Source organism: Hippoglossus hippoglossus, chromosome 7 (assembly GCF_009819705.1).
Source record: "Hippoglossus hippoglossus isolate fHipHip1 chromosome 7, fHipHip1.pri, whole genome shotgun sequence".
NCBI lineage: Eukaryota > Metazoa > Chordata > Actinopteri > Pleuronectiformes > Pleuronectidae > Hippoglossus > Hippoglossus hippoglossus.
The window spans coordinates 23,384,036-23,398,650 of NC_047157.1; the positions used below are offsets into that span (position 1 = coordinate 23,384,036).

Genomic DNA, 14,615 nt, shown 5'->3' on the forward strand with positions numbered 1-14,615 from the left:
ATAATTCCACTCAAATGCATTAAAACAAAAGTAACGAGCCTGTTTTGAAAATGTGAGGAGGTCCAAATTGCAGATATTTGTAAAAATTTGTCACATAAATAAATGCTCATGTAAAGAATAGACACCCTAAAAAATCTGTACCAACGTATTTGAACTTCTTTACTTCCCACCTCCGGTCATTAGAAACATATAAATATAGATGTAGCCTGATCAGCTCCTGGAGTTTCACTGAGCATCTCAGACTTTCTGATGCTGCCTTTGTCCTTCAGGGTTTCCCCCCTCCTCAGCGGTGTGGCACTAACCACCCCTCATACTTCCTACCCTCCCCCTCCCCTCTAGTTTCCACGCAGGAACAGCCCTGCGTGTTTTTCTACGGAGGTGAAATACACCGTGCGTTTCCCCCACAAGCCTGGGAATGGATCTGAAGCTCTGAGAACATCTTGGGATCCAGCCACTCCAGTGTTTTTTTCTTCACATCATCCCCAGCAGCAGCAGCATCATCATCCCAGAGAAGATGGGCTGCTGCTCCGCAAGATGCATGCTGGTCCTCCTGTGCTGTCTGCAGCTGGTAAGATGTTTATTCTCCCTCACACATGATGCTTCGACACAAACACATCTGGCCTGTCGCTGTCTGTCCTCCCTGCACCGCTGGAAACAACCGAACAACATGTGAAATCTGCATTTTAATGAATCCAACTCCTGACGAGAGCTGTGCTTTATTCATGAGAAAGTTCCTTTGTTGTTGTTGTTTTTTTAAGTCCTCACATTTTTCTTTCTAACTTTTTAATTCTGGAGAAAAGTGCAGGTTTTCTCTGTTGCTTGTTATCAAACTGAACATTTGTGGGTTTGGAACTGTTGCTCAGATGAAAAGAAAAGCAGTGGGATGATGTCATACTGGGCTCTGGAGAACTATATCCCACCTTTTCACTATATTCTGACAGTTCAGAAGAATCAACAATGAAAGTAACTGATCCTGCAGCCCAGAGAAAACATGATTTTAAAAATGAAATCTGTTCAAATTAAGCTTGTTGGAGCTGCAGGTGCTTATAAAAACCACCACAGCCACTACAATGAGGGGCTGCACCCTGTGATTCCCACCCTGCCCCCTCCTCTTCATCACTGACTGATGAAGCCCCCCCCCCCTCCCCCTCCTCAGAGGACATTACCCCACTCATATTGCCTCGTCCCCCGGGGCTCAGTGGCCTTGGCATCTGATGTACAACCTAACCCTAACCCTGTCTCACAACACAAACTGCTCTTTTATAACTCATCATTTCTGTCTCTGCTCCTGTTCACCCTCCAGATTACAGCTGTGGAGAGGCAGGTGTTTGACTTCCTCGGTTACCAGTGGGCTCCCATCATGATCAACTTCTTCCACATCATCGTGGTCATCCTGGGCCTGTTCGGCACCATCCAGTACAGATCTCGATACGTCATCGTGGTAAGGAAACGGTCTGATTTACAGAGTTTTGCATTGTTACTTCATACGACTTGTTTTTGGATTATTACTTTGCTTTACTTTACGGACATTCTTTTGATGAGAGGACTGATACCACCCTCTCATCTGTACCAGAGCTAAAGTCTTATCTTGCTTAGCATAAAGACTGGAAACAAAGGGATACTGTCAGTGGTGTAAGACGTAATTTACTTGAGTAGAAATAACAATACAACAACTCAAAAGTCCTGCATTCACAAGTTTAGAAACATTTTTGTAAAATCGACTTTAAGTATCAAAAGACTCCGGTGACTGATCTGTTATTCTTCATGTCTTTGACTGTTTGTAGTAATGTAATGTTTATAGGCAGGTTTAACAGTTGAAGCTGCTTGTGCTGTAGTTTTTACGACTTTAATTACAGTTGAATAGTTTAATGACAGTCTTAAACTGAGATACAGTATGTTTCAGGATTTATCGAGGCCTGAAGTAGTGACCAATAACATTCAGATCAATGTTTAAAAAACACAGTTTGTGTAACATAGATATTTGTCTTTCTTTTCACTGGTTGTAATCATATTGTGACACATCAGGTTTATCTTGGAGACCTGTGTCGTTGTAAGAATTAAAATGAGCCTCGTGTCACACAGTGTTGGAGAATTCGTTTCATTCATGGCCTCTGTACTGTTGTGTTTTTGTGTTTGTTTGCTCAGTACCTGCTCTGGACGTTGTTGTGGGTCGGCTGGAATGTCTTTGTGAGCTGCCTCTACTTGGATCTGGGAGGACTTTCAAAGGTAAGTCTAATGGTCACGGCAGCGTCACATAATTAGAGACTCACACAGCTACACACAGCATCTAAACACTGTGTTCAGCTCTTTCTCTGCCTCACACCCATACGACCAATGACACACACACACACACACACACACAATGAACAGACTGTACAGTGTGTTTCTGCTCTAAGTTACAAAACAGTAAGTAACATGTACCTGTCTAAAATATGTTTTTCGAACCAACTTTTCGTCACATTTGACCAATCTGCTCCAAAAGCTATTTATGTTGAGATACCCAAGTAATATTCCCACCAAATTTGATGAAATCCTGTGCACACACACACACACACATGGTCCAATGACACTGAAACATCTGTTAGAACCTGAAGCTGAAACGTCCACATCCCTTCAACCTGTTTAATCACTGCAGGACAGCGACATCCTGACCCTCAGCGTGTCGTCACATCGCTCCTGGTGGAAGGACAATGGGCCGGGGTGCGAGCGCGAGGGCCTTCCCTCCACCGGGTGGGACAATCAGCAGAACCCTGAGCTGACCACGGTGCTGAGCTGCTGGCTGGAGTACCAGTACATAGAAATCCTGCACTGCATCATCCAGCTGCTCATATCAGTGAGTATCCGCCTACGTGACTCATTCATCACAGCAGTTTTGTGTGATATCGCTGTTAAACACTAAACAAGTCAAAGTGTCAACAGAATTACTACACGATGCTTTTAAAATGTAAATCAAAAGGCATATTTATGCACCATTTAATAGTGTTTTGATATCAATGACAATACATCTGCACACACAGGAATGAACTGTTGCTTAGCAACAGCAAATGTAAATTGTAAAACACAGAGTAGAATATGTAAGAATGGCTCCACTTGATCTCCCTGATACCTGGTGGTGATGAGTGAGCAGAACATTCTTCTCCTTTCATGTGATTAACTATTTTGCACTTTTGTATTAATTGCCACAGCTCTTGGGGTTTGTTTATGGCTGCTATGTCGTCAGCACTTTTTCAGAAGAGGAAGACAGTTGTAAGTATCCTGATCAATGAGATCCACACACACAAGAGACAACATATAATCAAAGTTATCATTAATTTGTCAAATATATTATTTTTTATCATTTAATTCATATTAATCCACATTGAGGAAGCATGACTTTGTGTTTCCCCTGAGATCTACATGTCCTCTATTCCGTTTTTTATATATACTTTCTTTTTTACATTTGTTGTTGTTGATATTTTTGTACTTTATTTTATTTATTTGTGTTCGTCTTTTCCCATTTTATAATTATAGTTAATTTCAATGCTGATTTCCATCATCCATCCAAACCCCCTCACTTGCTCTTCTAGTGAAGACTAGACTTGATGGGTAGGTATCACTCCTGTTTGCCTCCAGTCTATCAGTGAAAGTTGCATCATCTTTATTTTGTCCAACATCTGAAATGTTTCTTTAATTTTGTTCAGATTATAAATAACCTCAAAAGAAAGAGGTTGGGAAAAGCAGCGAAGGAACCAGTCAGAAGATGAAACAACTTTGAAGACTCATCGTGCATCAGCTTCGGTCTGTTTGTGAATAAAACACTTTCCAGAATCAAGAGGAGAATTTCCAGTATATCACTGTAGAAAATACATATATCTATTTATGATGTGTTTTCCTCTAGCGCCAAGTGCTGTGAATCTGAACACGCGTGTGTGTGTGTGGGTGCTTGGGTTTAACACAGTTATCTTAAAGAAAATAAGAAGCTGTTTCTTATGTAAAATGTATAAATTATTTCTGTGTCATTTCAGTTAGAAAAAGTAACCACGAGTTCTGTAGAGTAAGATATATGTAGATTATATAATTCAGTGAAATAAACCACATCTACGACAAACCACAAGTTTTTGTGTAACTCATCTTATTGGACATATTCCATGTATCTCTGTAATATTATTTTCATTAAGGATGTTATTTTCTCAATTAATTGTTTCACTATCTGGTCAATAAAATTAGTAAAAGAAGGAGAGAGTCCAAGGTGACCTATTTCAACAACCTTATAATATTCATCTTATAGATATTATATGATTATTTATTATATATTATATATCGTCACCCTCTTAAACTAATGGCCCAAGTAATTTTTTCAGGTTTTTCTGAAAACACAACAAAAATTTACCAAATATTGAATATATGATATTTTTTAATAATTTCACTCAAAAAGGTTATGACAATAGATGACTATTGACATACTAATAACAATGTCTGTCAATTATGTAACATAAGAGGAATAAATGACTTAGGCACATTTTTTAACATGCCTTTGTGACTTAAGCAATTTTAAACCTTCAACTCTGTCAACAATAAAGCATAACTGACAAACTAACTACACATAATGCTGAGGAGGCATGTGCATCTGCTCAGTTCTCCCTCCAGCTCTTCTTTGCTGGGTTCTTGACTGATGCCTATTAATGTGGCAAATTGTCAAAGAAGTGATGACACTCAACGGGCATGACGTGTTTCATTGACTGGAGGTCCTGGAACTTTCTGTCCTTGAATGGCAGAGCACATGGAAACATTCTTATCCATGCTATCGGCTCATTTGGCACCTGTACCCTTTGTGGCAGTGCTTCCCACGCAGAGTCCTCCAAGAAGGACAGCTTGAAATGGACCTCGCATTCACTGCTAAACTGAAGAGCCCGCAAGTGATGCACAGTCGGATCTCCAGCTTTTTTGCCTGGTCTGATGCTAATGAAGTAAGATCCATTCATTTTCAGGAACTCATCATGCTTGAGCACCTTCACATGGTAAGGTGATGGCCTAATTCTTGCAGTCTGGAGTATGATGACGTAGTCTCTCGGGGTGAAGTTATCTGTAACTATTTTGCGTTCAATAGTACTATGCATGCTGTCGCACTCCATTTGTGTGTGCCCTGCACAAGTCAAACATTTCTGTGTTTGACTTTGATCTCCTTGAGTTTCTGGATGGTCTTTGATTACACCTTCAAAAGACTCATCAAAGCATGGGTATAGTCTGGATCGCTTATTACATCATCTTCAGATATGTCCTCTTCATGGTGTGGATGTGTCTGCTTGGCATCTTCAACAACATCAACGGGAATGTTTAAGGTATTGTCTGCTCCATCTGAAACAGAGTCTTGGCCTGGTACATGCTGCTTCATCTCTTCCACTGCCTCATTGTCATTTTCAGTGGATGAGGCCTGATCGGTGTCAGAATTGTCAAGTGCATCTCCTACCAAAAAGGAAAAACATTTCAACCCTTTGAGGTGTACAGTCACAAATGTGTGATCATTCGGAAAAACATTCATTGCCTTGTGGTCACTTGTATTAAGCTACATCAGGGATTCCCCCTAGGGGTGCACAAGCTGTTTTTTTTTGTTATACACATAATTTCTAGCTGTTAGATTAGAATACGGTATTCAAATCTTTCTTAATTAGATCATGTAATGTGGAAAAAATGAGACAAAAACTGTAGATGACATATTGTTTGAAAAGACAGAAAAGAGTTAACAGAAAGCCTATCACTTGTCACAGCCACAGATTCTGGAGCCTTTCCACTCTTTGCTAAATGCTCGCTTCATGGACCTAACTATTTTGCTGACTAAAAAGAAAGACTAAATAACTACGCAATATTTCTAAATGTAACTTTAACACCACAGTGTATTTTATAATAAATGTAACTTTAACACCACAGTGTATTTCATAATAAATGTAACTTTAACACCACAGTGTATTTCATAATAAATTTAACTTTAACACCACAGTGTATTTCATTGTAAATTGAAGTTGAACACCACAGTGTATTTTAATATAATTTAACTTTAACACCACAGTGTATTTCATAATAAATGTAACTTTAACACCACAGTGTATTTCATAATAAATGAAACTTTAACACCACAGTGTATTTCATAATAAATGAAACTTGAACACCACAGTGTATCTTAGTATAAACTATTCTATTGTATTTTATTTCCCGCGCTGCTGCTGCTAGGTAGCAGCGGACGCGTCGTCTTCGGCCTCCGTCGTCACTTCCGCACTTGAGAACCCGGATGCAGCTGCCGTTGGGGCAAAGAGCAGGGCCACCGAGGCTGGTCGTGTTGAACCGTCACGCGGAGCGGACCGAAGAGCCGCGGGCTTGATGCTGACTGGGCAGCGCGGAGCGGCAGCAGCGCCACGACGAACTGAACCGTCCGCCCCGAGCGCAGACACCGGCTGACGGCTGCTGCTGCTGCGGCTGCTGCGGCTAGCGGTGCTACCGTGTTAGCATAGTGACGCGGAGCAGCTCCTCCGGTGATTAGCCTCTCACACGGCGGACACACTGCACGTCTTGCCAGGGCTGAAGCGCACACACACCCGGCGGATGAACGATGTCTGCCGCTAGTATCGACCCTCAGGTGAGAAGAGGAGCGGGGAATCACGCTCGGTTTGAGGGTATATTTATTTAATTCCCCCCCACAGGGAGGCGAGATGCGCGCTGTGTTCAACCCACTCAAGACGGTGCCAGCTAGTTAGCTAGCTAGTTAGCTAGTTAGCCAGCTGAGAGGCAGGTTAGCTGCAGAGCTGGTAAATAACGGAGGCCCTGGACCACAGCTCCCAGTGGCGACCACACTGACCACAACACAACATTCAGCCTTTTAACGTCCGCCGGCCTTTCAGCTGCACAGTGTGAAAACATGTCAGGTGAATATGTGATGTGATTCAATAACACCCGTGACCCATGCAAGGCTTTCTGTGTTTTATCTTCCTCTTTCCACATGCATCCCCTCCTCCTCCTCCTCCTCCTCCTCCTCCTCAATGCAACCAAGACATCGAAGGGACAAGATGCGAGCAAAGGTAAGAAAGGAAACATGTAGTCGAGCTCTTGATGGCTCAGTGGAATCGATCCATCACCATGTTGAGCACCGCACACACCTTCTGCACCAGCTCACAACCCACGTTAGATTAATAGATGTGTTTTATTGATCATAAATTGGGAAATGATTGTTACAGCAGCACGTCAGACGATACGAAGAATTCAACTAGATGCAAATAGAATGTAATAAATATAAAATGTACAAAAAACTGTACATGCACCCTCAGTAAATGATACACAATAAAGTGCTAGATTACACAGTAAAGTACTATTAGATATAATAGAACAACAAATGTAAGAGATGACAAACTATGAACAAGAGACAAGTGTGCAAAGTCTCAGTAGTTGTTTGTGTTTATAGATCATGTAATGAAGTAGGTGGGAATATGACATAGTAAAATAAAATGTGAATATAATATAAGATTACAGTTATTGCAGGAGTAAGCAGAGTGTTTTGTTGTGGATAGAAACTTTAGGCTCAGGGTTGTGAGGAGTGGTACAGTGTTATTGTTGTGGGCAGGAAAAAAATCCCTGTATCTGACCTTAGCTTCAGCCACTCAAACTAAATCAGGATTATTTATAAAATAATCCCTCAAAGGTGCAGAAAATGAAAAAGAAAACTTCATTTCCCAGACTCACATATATGTGTGTATTAAGTTCGTCTGTGTGTATTTTGACGTTTGTTCTTTAGTCTCTGTTTCTTCTGACTCTTCATGTAACTACACTGACTCCCATGATGTTGAGATCCCGGCTCTATCGGGAGATCTTAATAAGTATGGGTGTATGTGTTGGTTTGTCCTCAAGCTGCAGAATAAATATGGTAATTGTGTCATAGTTAAAAATCTAAACGTCTAAAAACTTTTGCACGGTGCTGATTTATGTATAATGTCTATGTCAACAGATCAAGTCCCAAAAATGTCTACAGAGTTACACACAGTCTCTGCTTCATTACACATTGTGATTAAACATACATCCCTGTAAGAGCAAACTGCTTATCAATTGTAAACGCCTCGCACATTTCAAAAGGTCGACGAGTCCTAAAGTTACATTTATCCAGCAGACGACCACACTGCGTTAGACAGGATCTTCTATTTAAATTTCCCAGTGCACATCATTCATGTTAACCAATGGATTCTTTGGCTGCAGGTTTAGTCTAAATAACGGGTGCAGAGGACATAACATGATGAACTGTGTACTGCAGCTATTTAAGGCTTCTTGACAGACTTGGCATTAAGTCGTTTTAAATGCTGATGTGCAGCTTTGACACCAGTATGATTTTTTTGCAGCCTTCCCAGTGCAGAATGGCTCCCTCCACCAGAAAGACACGGTCCATGACAATGACTTTGAGCCCTATCTCACCGGCCAGTCCAACCAGGTGGGGAACCCCTCTGAATCTGGATCATTAAAATATCTTGTTTTCCATCATTCTGCTGCCCTAACAAATGATCTATCTTCTGTTTTGTAGAATAACAGTTATCAGTCCATGACAGACCCTTACCTGTCCAGCTACTATGCCCCCTCCATTGGATTTCCTTACCCTCTCAGTGAAGCTCCTTGGTCCACTGGAGGGGACCCACCCATTCCCTACCTGACACCCTATGCCCCCCTCAACAATGGAGACCATCACTTCATGCACGACACAGTGTTTGGGCAGCCGGGGGGGCTCAGCAGCAGTATTTACCCTCACAGGTTTAACTTTTTCCCAGAGAACCCGGCCTTCTCCGCCTGGGGCACCAGTGGTTCTCAGGGCCAGCAGACTCAGAGCTCCGCCTATGGAGGGAGTTACAGCTACCCGCCCAGCTCTCTAGGAGGCACCTTAGTCCCTGATGGGCAGACAGGTTTCCATAGTGACACCCTGAGCAAGGCTCCGGGTATGAACAGCCTAGAGCAGGGCATGCTGGGCCTAAAAATAGGTGGGGATGTGACAGGAAGTGGCTCTGGTGTGAAAAGTGCAGGCTCTGTGATCGGTGGAGGTGGCAGTGTAGCTGCAGCTGTTGCCACGGGCAACGGAGGCACACCAATCGGAATGCCCCCTCCGAAACCTACATCGTGGGCTGCTATAGCGAGTAAACCTGCCAAGCTGCAGCAACAAAAGGCCAAGAACAAGCCTGGCCCACCCATCCCTGGAGGAGCTATGCCTCCACCCCCCATCAAACACAGCATGGACATTGATACATGGGATAATAAAGGGAATGCAGCCAAGATGGTCCCTCCTTTGCCCCCCCACCACCATCACCATCACCACCACCACCACCACCAACAGCAGCACCAGCCACAGCTTCACTCCCATGCTCCCAGTCTCCTTCCTCCCCTTCAACAATCCATACAGTCTGCCCAGTCCCTTGTGCAGCAGATGACCATGCAGGGTCCTCCACCTCCTCAGCAGTCTTACCAGAACCACAACTCCGCTCCAACACCTCAAACCCGCTGGATAGCCCCACGCAACCGCAATTTGTGCTATGGTGGTGGAAGCTTGGACAACTGCTCCTCTAACGGCGGCGGTGTTGGTAACGGAGGTGGAGGGGGTGGGGGTTTGCTTCCGGAGCCGGGCTCAGAGTCCCACCCCGTGCTGGAGAAGCTTCGAGCGGCCCACAGCTACAACCCCAAGGAGTTTGACTGGAACCTGAAGAACGGCCGTGTGTTCATCATCAAGAGCTACTCTGAGGACGACATCCACCGCTCCATCAAGTATTCGATCTGGTGCAGCACGGAGCACGGCAACAAGCGCTTGGACTCAGCCTTCAGAGGGATGAACTCTAAAGGTCCCGTCTACTTGTTGTTCAGTGTTAACGGCAGCGGCCATTTCTGCGGTGTGGCGGAGATGCGCTCACCTGTGGACTACGGCACCAGCGCTGGTGTTTGGGCGCAGGACAAGTGGAAGGGCAAGTTTGACGTGAACTGGTTGTTTGTTAAGGATGTGCCTAATAGCCAGCTGCGTCACATTCGCCTGGAAAACAATGACAACAAGCCAGTCACCAACTCGCGTGACACTCAAGAGGTTCCTCTGGAGAAAGCCAAGCAGGTGCTCAAGATTATTGCCCAGTACAAACACACCACCTCCATCTTTGATGACTTCTCCCACTATGAGAAGAAGCAGGAGGAGGAGGAGGTGGTGAAGAAGGTAAGATCTCTTTGAGTCTTTATACACTTTGGTGTTAGGATAAGTGAATATTTAGGGACTGTTACAAGACTATAACCTTTTTGTTACCTTTTTCTTGACCAACAATATATTTACAAATTATGATATAATATTGACCTGGAACAATTCCTTGTATAACTCAAGATTACGTAGCCCAATGTAATATGCAGCCCAGATAACTGTGTTGCTCTATAGAAGGGAAGACAACAATAATGATAATATTCCTACAGTCCCTTATTTCTAAGCTTTCTTTTCATCTTGCTTGGTTGTATGTATGAGTCATTGATTAAATCTTTTTTTTTATGGTATTAAAACTGAGCTTTATTTATTATGTGACATTTCAATAATGCGCTGTATTTGTTTATTTTTAACAGGGCTATGAGCCCGTCCCAATTCAGAGCCGATCCCGAATCGATCAGGTAAAGTCTGATATCTTATCTCTCTCTCTCTGTCAGGTGGGGCTGGGTGATGTGGATGAGATGAGAATATTAAACAGAATACTTGAGTGTTAGTAGATATAGATATGATATGAAAATATATTATGTAAAATCAAAATAATATACTGAAAGCAATAAACTGATTGTTTTCATCTAGATCCATGAATTAATCCCTGGGAAAATGGTCTTGTATTGATTTAAGAAATTAAAACAAACGAAGGCGCCGTACAAACCTGGTGTTAACATGTGGTTTTTGTGATCCGATCACAAGTGAACAGCTCTGAGTCTGTGTGGATCTCAGACAGGATCACAGCTCCCTGCTCTATACAAACAAACACGTCGTTTCTGTTCATGGACACCAAGTTATGTTGTTTTTACCCAGTCTGAGTACACCGCTGTGTCCGATGTCCCTGTGTGTGTAGACGGTAAATGGTTTGTATTTATATAGCAGCTTTTCTGGTCTTGATGACTCAAAGCGCTTTACAGTAGTTTGCTTTTCACCCATTCAGAGGTGTGAAAGTGGTCTGGCGTGATCGGTTCTATATCTGATCTGAGTGCGTTCACACCAGTGAAGAGCTGTCCACTAGAGATCAGATCACACAAACCACATGTTAATACCAGGTGTGTTTGGGGCTAAATATACGAACCGACATGAAAACCATCCTTACTTTAGGTTTGATTATTCAGATTGGAAATTTCTAGCTGTATAAATCATAGTGTTGCCCTGTAATATGTGCTATTGATCGATCACATTTGGTAATTTCTCGGTTTTTATTCCTCTCTCCTCTCAGGATCGTCAGAAGTGACTAGAAGAAGACGGCTCCTGAAAACCCCCGATCAACAACGGTTGTGCTCGGATGGACGAACTGAAATTTAGATTTAAAAAGAAAACACACGGACATTAAGAAATTGAAAACTAATATTTTTTTCTATTTAATTGTGTTGACTTTGGCCCACGTCAAACTTTTGAGCCACATTGCTCCTGGTTCCCAGTCTTTAAGATGAGTGCAGGGATGAAGCTAGTTCCACCGGTCGAATCGCTTCAATAATATATATTTTTCTTGTTTTTTCTGTATTTTTTTAGCCTTATAAATCTCTATCGCTACCCCAGAACTTGCATTCTTAACTAAGTATAAATATCTGCACGTCTGTTTTGAAACTCTTGACAACATGCTGCTGATATTCAGTGACTGTTCACTTTGTGGTTTGTGTGTTGGAGAAATGTTAAGTGCTTGTATTGGTTAATCTTAATGAGTGAACAACACTTTATTGACAAATGTCTGCTATCTGTGTGTGGCCAGTTGTATTTTATATTATCAGAAGAAAAAAGAACTTCTCTAATGCCCTGTTTTTCATGTCCGGGGTGTTTTACTTTGGTGGAGGAATGTGTACACTGAAAGTTTCTGTATGCATAGACATAATAGTGCAAGGTTGTGACAGTAGGAAGCATAAATGTTAGAAGCATATTTTGAGAACTTTACCATCTGGCTGACAAATAATTTCAATTTAACATTACAATGGAGGATATTTGGGATTGTATCTCTCTCCGGAGCGGAGCCTTAACATTTCTTTTGAGCAGTATTGTAAATGTTTTGTTGTCCCCCAGCACAGTACCTCAAAATTTTCAGCCTGAGATTCAGGGAAACGCCGTCTAGAAAACAAAACGCTCTTAAAGATGGTCCCTCTCTCTTTTTATTTAAAGGATGGAATTACAATGGTTCTGTCTGAGTTGAGGTTTTTATCAACACAAACATTTGCTTTCTGTCTATTTCCCAGACTTTTCCTTCCCTTTGTGCCCGCAGGGGTATTTGTCTGAAATTCTGAAGAAAATGTAGCATGTGCTGCTTTTTAAAACTCAAAGCCAGGCCTGTCACTTCTGTTTTATTGTCTTTTTGTTCTTTCTTAACAACATTATAATCTTGGCATTTTCATCATTTTCATCGCTATAACCGATCCACGTCATCCCCAGAAAAATGTAAGCTTTAATGTACCGGCATTTCTAACTGAGATCGCCTCAAAAATGTTTAACTGTAGCATTATACTTAACCGATTTATTGTCAAGTGTATGAACACCCAGAGACTAGCCTATATGGTATATGTTTGTGACTTTACTTTTTTTAACTTGCTTGCTGTATTTGTGTGTGTGTGTGTGTGTGTGTGTGTGTGTGTGTATGCTCGAGTGAAAGAACCGAGAGGGAGTATGACTGTGGAGCAATCAGAGTTATATTACGGTATTGGAACATAGAAAATTTATGCAAAAAAAGTTTTAAGTCACCCCTGAATTAAATATCCATTGTATCAGAGGTCACTATCACATTCTTAGATTTGAACATGTTCATTATTAAAGATATACTTATCTGTTTGTATGTTTTATTATTGTTATGACTTTTTGGGGATTTAATGCACACGATCAAGTCCGTTTTATTTACATCGTCCAAAATCTCATTTGCCACAAGGATTTTATATCCTGTGTATTTGATGTTCGCTTTTAGAAAATATTTTTCAAATGATATGTCACCAATTATACTTTGTTTTGATTCTTCTATGAAAACAAGTTGGCTCTTTGGTTTCAATGTAACATTTTGCATTTACTTGAAAGATTTCAATTCTGGTTCCCTGCAGTTTGCTCAGTAAAATTTTCCTGTTTAAATATTGACTCGGAAATAATTATGTCTCAAGAGTGTTATGGTTTTAAAAAGGTGACATTTACATAACAGTTTGAAATCAAAGATAACATCTAAACTAATCCGCTGCATTGAGTAACGATGTCAAAATATTCTGCTTTTTTGTTTGAAAAGTGCCATCGACATGATTTTATTCAAACTACGGGGACTGTCGTGCCGTTCGTGTTTCTCATTTGCTTAAAAGTGTTTTGTCAAATTGCCTTAATTATTCTGTCTGTCAAGTAATTAAGAAAACCCCAGGCAAGGTAGAATTATTCCATCTTAGAAGTACTTTAAGAAAAGAAAACTCATTTCCTGAAGCCAAGTCAACACCTTCCAATTTCTTTTCTCCCCTGAACAACTCAAGTAGAATGTTACTCAGCAGGGGTCATACCAGCGCCAAGGCCCAACAGTCCCCTTAAATTCAATCAAGCTGCACCAAATCACACACTCATGAAAGTCAGTTACATAAATATATCTTTTTTTATTAAGATTAATTATTCTCTTGGAAATCAGTAAAAATTTGAAAAAACTGAAAAAATAGGGACAAAACAAACGATCGGGAGTGAAAACTTAACATCGCAGACGGAGATAAAGATGCTGAGATACTTTAATATGAAAACTAGCAAATATACAATGAATTGCTTACAAATGACAACGGATCAATCAATCATAAAAACATACCACTTCCTTTCAAGTGAGTTTCAGTGGTGGTCACCAGGTGAAATAACATGTAAAGTATAATGGGGGTCAGTGTATTTCTTGCCCCAGGGCCCTGTAGGAGATGAGTCCGGCCATGGCTGTTATAAAATAGAAGAAGTAAGGGAATCACATCCTCACAATAAGAAAAACATGCAGACTGGAATTAAAATAAAAGTAGAGGCCTGTATCTGTCGTCACATTTGCTGGAAGAGGCCGGTGGTGGATCTGTCTCTCAGTGGAGGTGTCACACTGAAGTCTTCCTGAATGTAGAGAGTTCGATTCCTCTCTTGGCATTCACCGCGTGCCTTAATTGTGTGGCTGATAAATCAAGGTCCGCCGTGAACACGAGGAGCGGCCACCCCGTCACTCAGAGGAAAGTTACACCTTCAACAGACGAGAGAAACATCACCGACACAAACAGTGACAGGGCATTTTGTTGTTTTTTTATATTCCTCACTATAATTGACATTGATATAATAATAAGACTTGAATTCAAACACATGCACCAGGCTTCCTCTCCTGGTTCTTCTCATTCTCCTGATGTGCAGCTCCTGACATCTGTCTTCATCCGTGGAGGTAAAACAGGCCAAGCCACCGACCTCCGGGCTG

The 14,615-nt window shown here is 41.6% G+C and overlaps 2 protein-coding genes across 3 annotated transcripts; both read left to right on the forward strand.

Annotated features, from left to right (window-relative positions):
- Positions 1 to 304: 304 nt before the first annotated feature.
- On the forward strand, positions 305 to 4,087 carry zgc:100920 (uncharacterized protein LOC445241 homolog). Of its 2 annotated transcripts, XM_034591205.1 has the most exons (7): positions 305 to 568; positions 1,304 to 1,441; positions 2,146 to 2,226; positions 2,636 to 2,833; positions 3,186 to 3,246; positions 3,511 to 3,585; positions 3,681 to 4,087. In XM_034591205.1, the coding sequence occupies exons 1-6, from the start codon at positions 515 to 517 to the stop codon at positions 3,564 to 3,566; spliced, it is 588 nt and encodes a 195-aa protein (XP_034447096.1). In that variant the 5' UTR covers positions 305 to 514; the 3' UTR covers positions 3,567 to 3,585; positions 3,681 to 4,087. The 2 variants fall into 2 exon arrangements, with proteins under 2 accessions (XP_034447096.1, XP_034447097.1); XM_034591206.1 differs by lacking the exon at positions 3,511 to 3,585 and having other exon boundaries at positions 307 to 568.
- Positions 4,088 to 6,232: 2,145 nt separating this feature from the next.
- Positions 6,233 to 13,003, forward strand: ythdf1 (YTH N(6)-methyladenosine RNA binding protein 1). Its single transcript, XM_034590439.1, has 6 exons — positions 6,233 to 6,607; positions 7,019 to 7,046; positions 8,352 to 8,440; positions 8,531 to 10,186; positions 10,579 to 10,623; positions 11,433 to 13,003. Exons 1-6 carry the CDS (start codon positions 6,581 to 6,583, stop codon positions 11,445 to 11,447), a joined length of 1,860 nt encoding a protein of 619 aa, XP_034446330.1. The 5' UTR covers positions 6,233 to 6,580; the 3' UTR covers positions 11,448 to 13,003.
- Positions 13,004 to 14,615: the final 1,612 nt, after the last annotated feature.

Coding starts and splice junctions, on each gene's coding strand:
- zgc:100920 (XM_034591205.1), top strand. CDS start 515: ATGGGCTGCTGCTCCGCAAGATGCATGCTGGTCCTCCTGTGCTGTCTG. Junction 569..1,303: donor TCCTGTGCTGTCTGCAGCTG/GTAAGATGTTTA, acceptor TTCACCCTCCAG/ATTACAGCTGTGGAGAGGCA. Junction 2,834..3,185: donor TCATCCAGCTGCTCATATCA/GTGAGTATCCGC, acceptor TAATTGCCACAG/CTCTTGGGGTTTGTTTATGG.
- ythdf1 (XM_034590439.1), top strand. CDS start 6,581: ATGTCTGCCGCTAGTATCGACCCTCAG. Junction 6,608..7,018: donor CCGCTAGTATCGACCCTCAG/GTGAGAAGAGGA, acceptor AATGCAACCAAG/ACATCGAAGGGACAAGATGC. Junction 8,441..8,530: donor TCACCGGCCAGTCCAACCAG/GTGGGGAACCCC, acceptor TCTGTTTTGTAG/AATAACAGTTATCAGTCCAT.